This window comes from Sander vitreus, chromosome 13, assembly GCF_031162955.1.
Source record: "Sander vitreus isolate 19-12246 chromosome 13, sanVit1, whole genome shotgun sequence".
In the NCBI taxonomy this organism is placed as follows: domain Eukaryota; kingdom Metazoa; phylum Chordata; class Actinopteri; order Perciformes; family Percidae; genus Sander; species Sander vitreus.
Genome location: NC_135867.1, coordinates 19,377,119 through 19,390,209, shown reverse-complemented (window position 1 = coordinate 19,390,209; position 13,091 = coordinate 19,377,119). Strand labels below are relative to the sequence as shown.

General features: G+C 40.2%; 1 protein-coding gene across 1 annotated transcript; it reads right to left on the bottom strand.

The window, feature by feature from the left end:
• Window positions 1-4,975: 4,975 nt before the first annotated feature.
• Window positions 4,976-11,607, bottom strand: LOC144528260 (uncharacterized). Its single transcript, XM_078266748.1, has 4 exons — window positions 11,484-11,607; window positions 8,773-8,917; window positions 6,839-6,941; window positions 4,976-6,412 (listed from the first exon to the last, which is right to left on the bottom strand). Exons 1-4 carry the CDS (start codon window positions 11,605-11,607, stop codon window positions 6,239-6,241), a joined length of 546 nt encoding a protein of 181 aa, XP_078122874.1. The 3' UTR covers window positions 4,976-6,238.
• Window positions 11,608-13,091: the final 1,484 nt, after the last annotated feature.

The following is a 13,091-nucleotide window of genomic DNA, read 5'->3' as shown; positions in this document are numbered from 1 at the left end:
CTTGTTGGTTGCATGTTGGAAGCACCCAGGATTAAGAATTTGGAAAATGTTGGAATGGTACATCCTCTGTGGGGCTGCTTTGAGGGGCAGTTCATTTCCATTTCTCCACCATAATGCTTGTTTATGGGAGATTTTATTGATCCTGACAGCTAAAACAAAGCTGCCATTCACGCACGGAGAAAGAGTGGAAGTGTATGAGGAGAGAATTTTATTTACTGAGTTGCTTTTTGTGAGCAGCGTTTAATATAACCAGTTCACACAGTCATCTACTCCAAGCAGGGACAGAATATCACTGTTTTTTTCCTTTGATAACAGGTCTATTTTTAGCTCACAACCAGTGAGCACCATGTTCCTGTTGAGCTGCAGAATTATTCATAGCAAAGCAGTGAAGCATTATTGCTGCATTCATTATGTAGCATCATATATTGTTAGCTGGATAGAATAAATCTGACATGAACATCCCCTGCAATTAATTAACATTAATGGCTTTGCGCTTACAATGTTTAAGTATTAGCAAAAGCTTTTAAGCAGCAACACCTTACAACTTTTAAGAGACTTACATGAGAAATAATGAGAACATTGTCCTCTGCTTGTCATGCTTATTGCATTTAATCAGGTACAAACACTGACTTCCTGCTGTTGCAGTAGTTTGGTGATTAAAGGTACAAAGTGCATCAACAAAATAACTCTTAACAAGTGAGAATCTCTCCAGGAGTTACTCCAGCTGTCCTGCAGTAACTCCAACTAAAATTGGACTGATTAATAGGACAAAAAGACACCACTTTAGGGCACAATACAGCAGCATTTTTTACTTTGCAGATAAGACAACTTTATTGCTGCTCTTATGTTTAAACTTCTGGTTTCAGGGCAACAGAAACAAGCTGTGAACAACGTTGAAACACTATCACTCTCTGTGTCTGCCAAATTAATATGTCCAATATGTTCTCCTTTTTCAGCTCTGGTTTGCTTACCCCTGACTCCTTATTAACAGAATACTTGAGTGAACATAAACTACAAGCACATTAAAATGTTTAAAGCTGCATTAATTAACTTTTTTTCTGGGGGGAGTAGAACAAGCTGTAAACGTAACACTTTTTACATAACCAGCAGACACAGAACCAACAAGTCCTCCAACCCATACGACCATATATTGTTTGTTCCTACCCTCTAACCCTACCCTACGTTTTAACACCAACCTAACCATAACCCTAAATTAGTGCCCCTAGCGGTGGCAGGAGATCAAACATCCTCGTACCTAAACATAACAGTTGCAGTTCTAAACACGTTGTTAACCTTGTGAAATGTTGCAGTTCAATTAGATTTAGGCAACAAAACTACTTGGTTAGGTTTAGGAAAGGATTATGGTTTGGGTTAACGTAAATATGTTTGTGACATATTTTCAGTTAAGTAGGAAAGTAACTTAAGTAGGCTACGTAACTTAACTTATGTATGTAACATAACTTACGTTGACTTTTGGTTTCATACAGGACCTTTACCTCCTAGGTAAAGGTCCTGTATTTCTTTGACCAACCCATCCATCCACCCCAACCTCCTCCCTATGTGGACTCGCTCTTTACACTATCCCCTGCCTTCATCCTTTGCTCACGTCAAAATTACTACGGCCACTAAAGGTCGCTGCCACAATAAATGTGAATATGGGTCGTAATAATCTGCTTGTACAAACAATCTATGGGGTCGTTTTTGGGTGGAGGACACAGAACACAGAACAATGTTAGTATTAATTTGTTGATGTTTTTCTGGCCACCTGACAATTGTTAGTATAATATTCACTCTCCCTCAACAAGGGAAATTTGTGGTTCTATGGCCACTAAATGCTCCATTATGTTAGTCGCTAACTTTGTCTGACATTTGGTGCTGAGCATGTAGTGTACGATGGGTTTTTAAAGCTAAAAACAGATGCGCTGTGTGTGTGCTGCGTCCGAAAATAGTGAACCAAATCACTCAAGTTGCGGGCAGGAAAACCAAAACTATGAGCTAACTAAGATGCTAAAATGCTATAACTAATTATCATGATGACACACCACCTGCACCCTATTGCAGCTGCATAATTGTGTGTGAACCGGTTGCACCATTACCTGCCTTCAGAGGACATTTCAGTAGATAAAACTACAATCTACATATTTAATACCGTTTGTAAAATATTTATTGTCATCATCAGACATTAGAAAAAAATCCAGTTACTTAAATAAAGAATTGAGACACAAAAATAGGTCAATGGACTCATCTGGTCTCACTTACTAAAAACAAATCATTAAATGAAGCAGCATCACAACATGTCGCTGACAGCTTGCGAAGAGAAAAGTGCTTGAGGGGCAGTTTGATGAGGAGGTGGAGGTCACTGCAAAAACAAGGCAAAAGGAAAGCCATTAAATTCCGTATTTAGACTATTCTGTCTCTTGTACAGTGTTCAACCAACAACTTCTTCATCACATGCTGTGTTACGCATTTCATGGCAATGTCAACACCCTGAAGATAAAATGATCAAGTAAATTACATTTGAATCAAGAACTTTCTCTTTGATATTTCTGTCAGTCCATAATACAACAATTTAATACTTCCAGCGAGGATCTGATGTTTGCATGTCAATACAGCTGGTGGCTGACACAAGTCCATGTCAACATTTTCCAAATCAACCAAAAATGTGTTCATTGTTTGTTTCTAAAAATACATAACTAAATCATCACCTTAAAATTACACAAACACCTCATAAAGTAAAGTGTGTAAAAAACTGTGAGCAGTTATTTTAATGCAGCTGTTTAGCTGTTGGTGACCATGTACTCTCTAGTGGTTGGTGTTTCAGACCTTAAAGCGCAGCTGCATTCATACTAACATGTCTTAATGAACTGAAGTTATTTACTGTCATTTCACATTATGGGCTTCACTATTAGCTTTGGTAGTTTCAGTATTTAATGAAAAAATAAAGGGGTCAGTACACCTCAATTATAAAAACAAAAATATTTTCACACTATTTTCATAGGGACTATTTCTTTGGTAGACAGTAGTCCCTATGAAAACAGCAAGATTTATGGAAAAGAGAGGTTCCGTTAAAAAAAAAATTAACTTTTCAAAGGTGTGAGCAACACAACCTCCATTGTGCTGAGGAGGCAGCAGATAGACAGATATCTCAAAACCTGGATATCAAAATGATGTGAATTGCTACTAGAAGTAAGGGAGAAAATAAGTATTTCTGTAATTTGGGTGAACTGACCCTTTAAAGATGCACCCACACAACAGCTTACCATGGTAAGAGTTGATATTGCTTAACAGAAATATTTATATCATTTTTACTGCCTATTTTTGGCTGTTGATGTGGAATTGGCATATTTGTGATCTTTTTTTCTCAGCGTTTGTCACTTAATACAACTGTAAAATGTGCAACAAAATAAAAGTGTAATCATGACGAGAAAGATGCTGTAAGTGACATGACAGAGCTGAACCTACATTGCACTACAATGTTTTTTCTGTTATGGTTGTCACTTTTATCTGTATCTAGCCTTATTTCTATAGGTATTTATTATTTTCTATTGTTATTTATTGTTATGCTGCTCCCCAATAAAAGGTTATTTACTAAAAAGGCTTGGTAAATATTAATGGCATCTGTTACTTGTGCAAACTTTAATAACAATGATTGAAAGTTCTTTCTCACAACAGATGTTTTGACTTTTCATAGGAAAAGCGCAGGTGTCACTAACATTAAAGATGTTCTGTTCAAGTGTCCCACTAAGTCATGACAGTGTGACAGTGAGCCAGAATAAACAATACTAGGACCCTGAAAGTGAAGCAGCTAAATGGAATTCAGCCATCATTGATTTTATTATTTACACCTTTGCTTTTTCTACAGTGACATGTCAAAATATCTTCTGTGAAAATGGCCTATTACTCTTCTAGTATGTAAAACAGTACAGGCAACCAAACCAATAAATTTCATGAAGCTAAATAAACAGGAAAGTAAAATGCTCAAATCTGGCAAAACAGTAAACAGCAGAGGCAAATATAATAACATGGGGAGGCTGCCACCCAGGACACAGTCATTATATATATATATATATATATATATATATATATATATATATATATATATATATATATATAGGCCTATTCCATGGCTAGACAATACATGCATATTTATTGTCTTTTAAATCATATTTTATCAGTCAATGTAATAGATGATTTTTCATTTACAAAACTTCCTTAGGCTTGTCTTAGTTATTATGAATGATCCAACGGTGACTTAATATCTCCTCCACCCTAAAATCTAGACACATTACGTTATATTTTTAATCAAATACAGTGACTTACTCATGGACAGAGAGGGACAGAGAGGGGCCAAGTGTCATATTTACTATATATATATATATTCAGGGATGGTAATACAGTCACCACCAGAGGTTGCACTGACATGTTTGACCACTAGGTGTTGCTCTTGGAAAGTGTCAGCATACGCCCCTTCACGAGAGAATGGAGAAACCCACTGATCACTGACTGATCTACAGGAATCAATCAATCCTGAAAAAACATGTTAACCATCAATAGACTGCATCATCTATCCAAATGTTTATCCTGGTAATACAAACAGCCTTTCACCCTGCTGTGACAATGACAGAGGATGAAATGTGACTGTGACCTTGCGATGAATGTACCTCAGAAGCCCACCACACCTCAATTCAAACTCTATCTCTCACTCTCTGAAATCTTCAAGGACTTCTTCTCTTGTTTCCACATGTAGTGACTCAGAGCTTCCATCTCTCAGCCTGTTTACTTTCAGAAGGTTAATGAACACCATCATGTAGAGCTGTCTGATTCTATACAGAGGGAGAACCATAGGGGAGAACACATGACTTTTAATCTACTGTTGCCACAGCATCATGTCACTGGTGCAAATCGTACGCATTTAAATTAAAAAGCATTTTAATAAAAAAAACTACAGCATACTATATACTTAGAGGGAATACTCCCAAAATGTCATTATGGCACTTCAAACAGTTCTCCAGATAAAAGTCAGATAATATGAAGTATGTAATCCACTTCAACTTCGACAAACAGTGAATCTGTTGCAGCGCTGACTCCTTGCCAACAAAATATTCTGATTATTTCACACATAACAAGTGCATTATTTTTCTACAGTATATTTAAAAGGTAATGACATCAGTAATGTCTCAGATTACTGTTTCCCTGATTAGTAGGAGGTTACAACTCTACATTATTACACTGAGTGACAGAGCCAACGTTTACACATTTACAAATTATTCAGTTTATGCTGCCAAAAAGCATTGTGTTATAACATTACAGCAAATTACAGAACTGGGACTGAAATACCTTAATTAATCCCTTCATGGTGATATGCCTGAGAATGAGTCTGTGATTTATGCTTTGTGGTACCCTCTCTGATAAAAAAGAAAAAGGAAAACAGTGTTTGGATTTCGGTGGATAACTATGACCCTCAGCTGTTTTCTACTCATGTACAGTATAGTGCACATGCTGATTAGGGGGCAGATGTGATTTCTAAAGCATCTTTTTGGTATCCTAAGTGACATAAAACACTATATGCTGATAGATACAGAAATAAAAAAAATTAAAAAGAATTGAAGAAATAGTTAGAGATTTTGGGAAATGCACTTATTAACCTTTTGGCAGAGAGTTAAATAAGAAGGTTGATACCACTTTAATGTCGGTACAGTAAATATGAAGCTAGAGCCAGCAGGCAGTTAGCTTAGCACAAAGACTGGAAGCAAGGGGAAACAGCTAGACTGGCTCTGTCCAAAGGTCAAATAAACTGAATTGTAAAAACACAATTTGTGATTTTAAGGGGGGTTTGAACTATTTCTTGGACAGGTGTCAGGAGTCATGTCATCACTGTGAGGTTCCTAGGCAACCGGCAGTGACTCCAGGTTTTAGAGATGCAACTATGATACTGTTGTAACGTTTGGACGGAGCCAGTCTTTGTGCTAAGCTAAGCTGTAGCTTCATATTTTACAGACAGATGCAAGAGGGGTATCAATCATCTCATCTAACTCTCAGCAAGAAAGAACAAGCGTATTTCCCAAAACAAAACTACTCCTTTGAGACAAAAGACATTTAACAATGTGAAATAGAAGAGCTGTTGCCCTCTAAGGCTGCCAGCTGTTCCCTCCTCTGGATTGATGGCTCAGTGAATCAGGTGAAGCCTGTACACTTGAGTGACTGACAGGAGCTTGGTGGACTGTGTTCAGGATGTCTGTCACACATAGTGTTCACGGTGGTTGATGTACACCCGGTCTGTCCCACTCTGATGACACACCCACTGCAGGCGGGAGAGTTGCTGGGTGGGGCTTTGCGTTGCTCGTGGTCCTGGCCTTGTTGTTAGTGGGTGCTGTCTGTCAGTCAGCTCGTGACTGCGGTCTGCCCTGCGAGTCTGCTGGTTACAAATCATCAAAGATAGTGTGACTGCACTTTTACGACACACAGTAGTTTTATCTTCTCATGATTTCTCATGTCAGAGAGTCAGAGAGCCACGCTAAGTGTAAGAAGAAACTGGAAAAGTTTTCTTTCGGGGTGTGACTCAAAAAAGTACAGGCTTATGAAAGCTTGAGTTGAGCTGAGCACACAAATTAAAAATTAAACTATTACTGCTACATATTAAATGAGTACAGCCATTAAGCCTACTGCTTATTCAACACAGAAAATGATGCTGGCCAGTATCTAGGTTGTTATTACTTCCTGTTGTGACTCAGCGCTCATCATCAGCTCACCAAGTGTTAATCTTTGTGGTGAAGTGATGATTCAGATGAAATGTACTGACATGATATTAAAGTGGTTATAAAAAGGGATTGGGGTTTACCTGACAGAGCCAGGCCACTTGTGACGCGTGGACACCCAGGGGAACAGCCGGTGCTCTCTCAGAGTAGGGAGGAGGCGGCTTGTGTGTCGGAGGAAGGTCAATCCTTCAGAGAAAGAGAAAAAGAAATAATAAAAGAGAGATTTTATTTCCAGAACTGACAGACACCTGAAAGAGCAAACTGTGTCAATAAAAAGAAGCAGCATAAAACCACCAGTTTAGTGATTAAGTAAGTTAGAGGAGGGCTGCTTAAAGAAACACCTTTTGACTCAAATGCTGCTTTGTCTGAGAAAATAACCCTGAATTACAAATTCATAACAGAAAGCTGGGCGGAGTGTGGAGTTTTCTCATTGATTGAAATCCCCCTCCACTACTAAACTGAAACCTAGAAACTGACCTTGGCCATTCATAAAATGATGTCATGACAGACAATTGATTCTCTAACGCTGTGTATCACTTGATGCTGCTCTTCTCTTTCATACTTGGGGTGGAAAACGGTAAGAGATTCCGGTTCAGTGACATGCTGTCCTGCACTCACATCCATGTGTGATGAAGGAGAGGAACGATGCCTGTGTCCACACCCCCCTTCCCCCGTCATCCCACTGGGACTTCCAGCCACGGTCACACTTAAGATGCTAAGTTTGTCGTGGCATTGACCGCAGACCAACACGCGGCTAGATACACCGTCCTGTCAGTGTGCTGATGCATGGCCCACACCCATGCACAAAGTATTCCCCCCTCAGATCATGCTGTTTTCTGCCAGTCAGCAGTGTCTGAAGGTGGCCTATTATCACTGTCACATGATCAGTCAGAGGTGTACACTGTCACTGAAATTAGAATGCAATTCTTTTTTTTTTTTTTTTTACAAAGGACAATATGTTTGGAATAAAAAACAAATGCCATTGCTCATAGGTTGACTGTGTACTTTAAGGACAATGAGAGAAAATATGAGATTTCAGAAAGAGAATATCATAGTCAAGAAAAGGTAATCCATAATCCTTTAGCTGGAACAATAATAATCCATGTATAAACATTTTTGGATTATCAGCTCTACGCTTTGTACTTCCCAATTATAAGCTGCAAGTTGTATATCCAATTAGTCTGTTTGTTTTTCATACATCATTGACTTATTTGCAATTGACATGAAATTTGTATTTTGGAAGGATTTGGAACCCTGAGTTAAATGCTACAGGAATGACATTTATTCAGCAGCGACAGTAGCTTTCTTCCTTGGGACATGCTTGATGCGTGTAACTGTTTTTCCCTGGAGTGAGCATGCTCAATGACACACTAACAGGGATGGATGAGGGGGATCAACCTGCAACCTTGCAGATATGGTCCACAGGTTCATAATAATGATTTGCATGTAGCTCGGGGTAGTTGGTTGGTCAGCAGTATTTTAAACTACACCTTTGTTTTGCTATAAATGCTAGATAGAAGCAGTTAATCACAGTTATACAGAACATAGACAACAGAGATAGACAAAACACATACGTGCAAGGTTGCAGGTTGATCCCCCTCATCCATCCCTGTTAGTGTGTCATTGAGCATGCACACACCCACACACACACACACACAAACATTTATTGTCAGTCAAAGGACTCTGGTGGCATGTGACCCAGCTCCTTCTGTAAATAATTCAACCTCAAAGTTATTCTTCTTAGCTCTTACATTAACATGAGTGCTGGTGCACTATAGGAACAGACTGAACAAACTAGGACAAGGGCTTTCTGCCAAGACAGCAATTATCTGCCACCCCTCAACCTTGTCCTGCAGCCTCCCTGCTCCAGGGTGCGCACCGCTGCAGCGCTCTTCACAGGAGTAAGGAGCACCTCCCTGAACCCTCTGATGGGCTTCAGTCAACCTCAGTAAGGTATCATGTCATTAATTAACCAGATGTGCATGTTTCTGCAGCATGAATTATTTGACGGACGTACACTTTGTCAGCGAAAGCTGGTGGCGGGGCCTTGCGAGCGGTGATGATCACGATGAGGAAGACAGCGATGAGGAAGAGAGCGAGGACTGCCCCCATCACAGCTCCAGCCACAACGATGGAGTTTGACCTCTTCACTTGAGATTGGTCTGAGACAGAGTAGAGAGAGCACAAACACAATAACATCCACATGAGGAAGTTCAACAGACAGAGTCAAAGACTGCTGCAAATGAGAAGGTTTTGTGTAAACACAGTCAGAGGTGTTCATTCAAAGCTGCATTAAATCATAGAATATTTGTTTTCTGACACACTGTCAGAAGTACTTTAAGCAGGCCCGGCCAGTATAATCCATTTGCAGAACCATAGTGCAACCAGTTTCAGACCCCCACCTAGAGGCATGGAGAGTAACCAACATCAGTTTTGACTTGCAGATGACACTCTATCAATGTCACCATCTGCAGTCAAGCAAAGTAAAAGCTTCTGCAAGTTTGACACTTACCCTACACAGCAGGCAAGTTACAGTTGATGTTAATTTTGTTGCTTTGTTTTGAGTGTGTGCGTTTCTTAGGCTTGACATTTTTAAATGTTAAACCTGCAACATGTACGAGTTTTCTTAACTAGAGCACAGTTTGTTCTGAGGAGTACAACTGAGTGTCACTATGTGTCTTCTGTCCTCAAGGACTGTCCTTGTTTCTCTGGAGAGGAAAGGAGGGGGATGCACGTATGCAGATGCCAAAAGAAAAGGAACATAAAAGCCTCTGAGTAATTGAACTATAAACCTGGTTGTTATTGGAATTATTTAGGTTTCTGTTAGTTAGAATAGCAACAGACAAGTCAACATGTTGTCAACTTGTCTAATACTTATTTTGCAACCTTGCAGGAACCTGAGCGTTCGCTATGCCTGGATATATTGGGGTTGATCAGTCAGCTTTCTAATTCACATCACCTCCATCCATCCATCCATGTCTGTACATGGTCTTTCCTGTCTTTTGTGTGTGTCGAGTTCTAATTGCTGTTGTAATGTCTGCCGAATAAGCTTTGTTTGACCATATGCTTGCATGCGCTCCATGTTGTCCACTGAGAGGATTAGGATTAATTGTGATTATGATGCATTAAACCCACGGAACAGCAAGTTTTGGCCAATCAGCGGTAATGTGTAAAATTGTGATTGTGGGACACTGAAGGAAATGAAGGACAAAAGGTGACGGGTGGAAAAAAAGCATAGTGTGTAATGGTCAATTCCAGTTGATTTAGCTGTTGAGGTGGAAAAAGAAATCAATAACGTGCTGAGATGAGAATCCTAAATAACAGATCAATTATGATGCAGATTGAACAAGCTGGGACTTCTGAGCTCACCCCTGAAAGCCACTTCTTCCTCCTTGTATCACCCTCCCCCCTCTTCTCTCTTCATGCTGTCCTCTAACAGTTAATAACCGTTTGATTACCTGTGATGGTTTCTGAACTATGACAAGAGCCTCTTGAGTTGATCTAAAAGCCTTTAAAAATGCAGTTCATCAAGCTTCCTGCTTTAATGCCTGGTGACAGACATATTCGCAGACATTCATGTGACGAGGAATTAAAAAAAGAAAAGTACTTTGCCACAATGCATGGAGCACCTCGAGAGCTCAAAAGGTTTATTCATACAGGAGTTGATGTGGAAGAATTATAGGCTTGAATATATTCATGCATGTTCTGTTTCTGTTTAAAAGGTTTTTCTCCCATTTAAACATTTCATTGGTTCAAATATCATCCATTCTGGAGAGGCTGGGATTAGTGGTGGATCAACTGTCCCCACACTGGGATCTGGCTTCAGTGCAAGGCTCTGTCGGTCTCTCTAACTTCAGCACTTTATCACAAAGACACACAGACGCACACACTGTGAAGCTAGGAAAAGTGCATGCTGGTACTCGGCGAGGTCAGCGTAGCAGACGGGATCATCATGAATTAAACACAGCACACCTCGGTGGCATGAAGAGAAGTTAAGGGAGCGAGTGATGGCAAGACAAACCCCCCCATCCTTAAACCTTTACAGCAGGGTCAAGGGTCATGTTGCCCAGACAACAGACCCTGCAGGGAGCAGATGCTGGTGTAATAGTGGAAAAGGAAGGTTAAAGCAGTAGGTGGTGTGCCATTTTCCTCTCTGATATCTATCTCAATATTTTCAGCTCAATGCTGGTGACAATTTGATTCCACCTCTGCCAGAGAGTTAATATCAAAGTCTCTCTTACACAAGCGTCAGTGATGCATCCCTCTACGCTGCCTTAGACGTTTGCTCACTCCTTTGTGTGTTGTGAAAAGTATCCTTGGAAACTGTTGTCTTGCAGGCAAAAAGCAAACCCACTGATCTTCTACACGAGTGTCTCAAACTAATTCAACCACTGCTGGCTGACATCATTACTACTACCGAGCTTCTCCTCTTTTGTAAGCTCCACCATGGATTTTTACACTGAGGATGCCCTGTTTCAAGGTCAGAATGACAACAACTGCTGTGACCATGATAAGATCTACAGAAGGCAGAGGTCAGCTGAAAAAAAAAAAAAACCCGTTTTAGGTAAAGTGTGGTCTTGAGGACCTGGAGTCCAAGCTTAACAGTGTCAAGGTGACATCAGCGTTATAGGTCCTTATAGACAGAGGAGCTCTCTGTGGTGCAGCGGGGCATAATAGGCCATTTTCAATTCCAGCAGCTAATTCTCTTTTTCTGGCTCTGCTTTTCACAGCAGTACAGTTCAACGCTCAGCTTCATGCAGCCCCCCGCATCTATCTCCCTCTGCTTTCTGTGGCCAGGTAGAGCTTGTAGGAAGACAGCCTCCATCAGGAGCTCCGATGAGCTTGTTGCCATGGGGACAGTCAATGGGCTGGTGAGTGGGGACTTTGGGCCAGACATAAACACTCAGCGTTTAATTTTACCAGCTGGTAGACAACGGGAGAAAGACACAGGGGGGGGGGGGGTGGGGGATTCACAAAGGAGGCAAGCTGTAGGGGAGAGTGAGGGCCTTTCTGCCCTGAAACAAAGCAAACTAGGACTAGTGAAGAGGGCTCAGAGAGAGCAGAGGAGGTGCTGGGTCTCCCCTCACAGTGGAAATGCCAGTGGAGAGGAACAGCTCAATATTACAGCATTCTTAGCTACTAAAGAGTAATGAAGATATGGTGAAGTGAGGAATTACATCATGTGCGGCATCCCACATGTGTGCACTGGGTTGGGGTGGCGGGAGGGGGGTATGCAGCATTAGGGAGCTAGAGATGATGTCATTTATAGTAGCACAAAGAGACAGAGTGAGCAGTGTGAGTAATGGCAAGCTCAAAAAACCTCCAGAGGAAATAACTCACAGGTGCTAAGGTGCTTTATTGAACTATCAAAGTATCTCAAAAAGATTGACAAAATAATGCTTCACTGTTGTCACTGACATAAATATTATTTTTTTTCCTTCCAGAAACTTACATTTTCTTCTGTATATATATATATACACAAACCAAAAAACATGACCACAAGGTGCTTTTCATTGATAATGTGAGACTGAAGTTAATTCTTCACCTCTTTGAACAACAGTGATTCTACAGAAACCATAAACCCCTGACAGATACAGTACTTGTGCAGTAGAACTGCTCTAACTAATTCCACATCAAAATTCATTCAAGCTTTGTCTTTGTTTGTGTGTGTTTTAATGCCTCTAGGTTTGCAAATATACTGCGTCATTAATGGTCATGGTCATTAATGGTCATGATAACAGGGGCAGACAAGTATGTATAATATGGCACTACAGAGTCCTCCTGACACACAGTATGCAGAAAACAAAAAAGGCAACAAATAAATCTCACAGAGCAACAAAACAGGTTCTTAGATCCATAAGTAAACAATAATGAAAAAACACTAACATTTCTTCTATGTATCTAAGGCACTAGTTGTATTTCTCAACCCAAAGTGAAGGACATTTCTCAAGGTAAATATATTGATGACTGATCTTTATACAAAATGTCACAGTACAAAAGAACTTCATCAATCCAGGATGCAAACTGACGAGTCAAGCAAAATGTTTAGATTGATTAGTGGAATTTCCGTCTTAGTGCATAGAAGCAAACACAAGAAGGGGTTAGGCTGCCGTGCTTCCTGTTATTCTTTGCATTTATGTGAAAGTGACCAGAAAGGCAGAAAGAATAGGCATCAGCAGAACACCCAGCACCAAAACCGTACTTTTAATTCAACAATGTAAATGAGGTTTTCTGGTTCACAAATTGCCAACTGTACAATTCAGTTTGGGCACTCCCATTAAAGGGTCAGTTCACCCAAATGACTAAGAAACACATGTTTTCACTGCATGAAGCGGT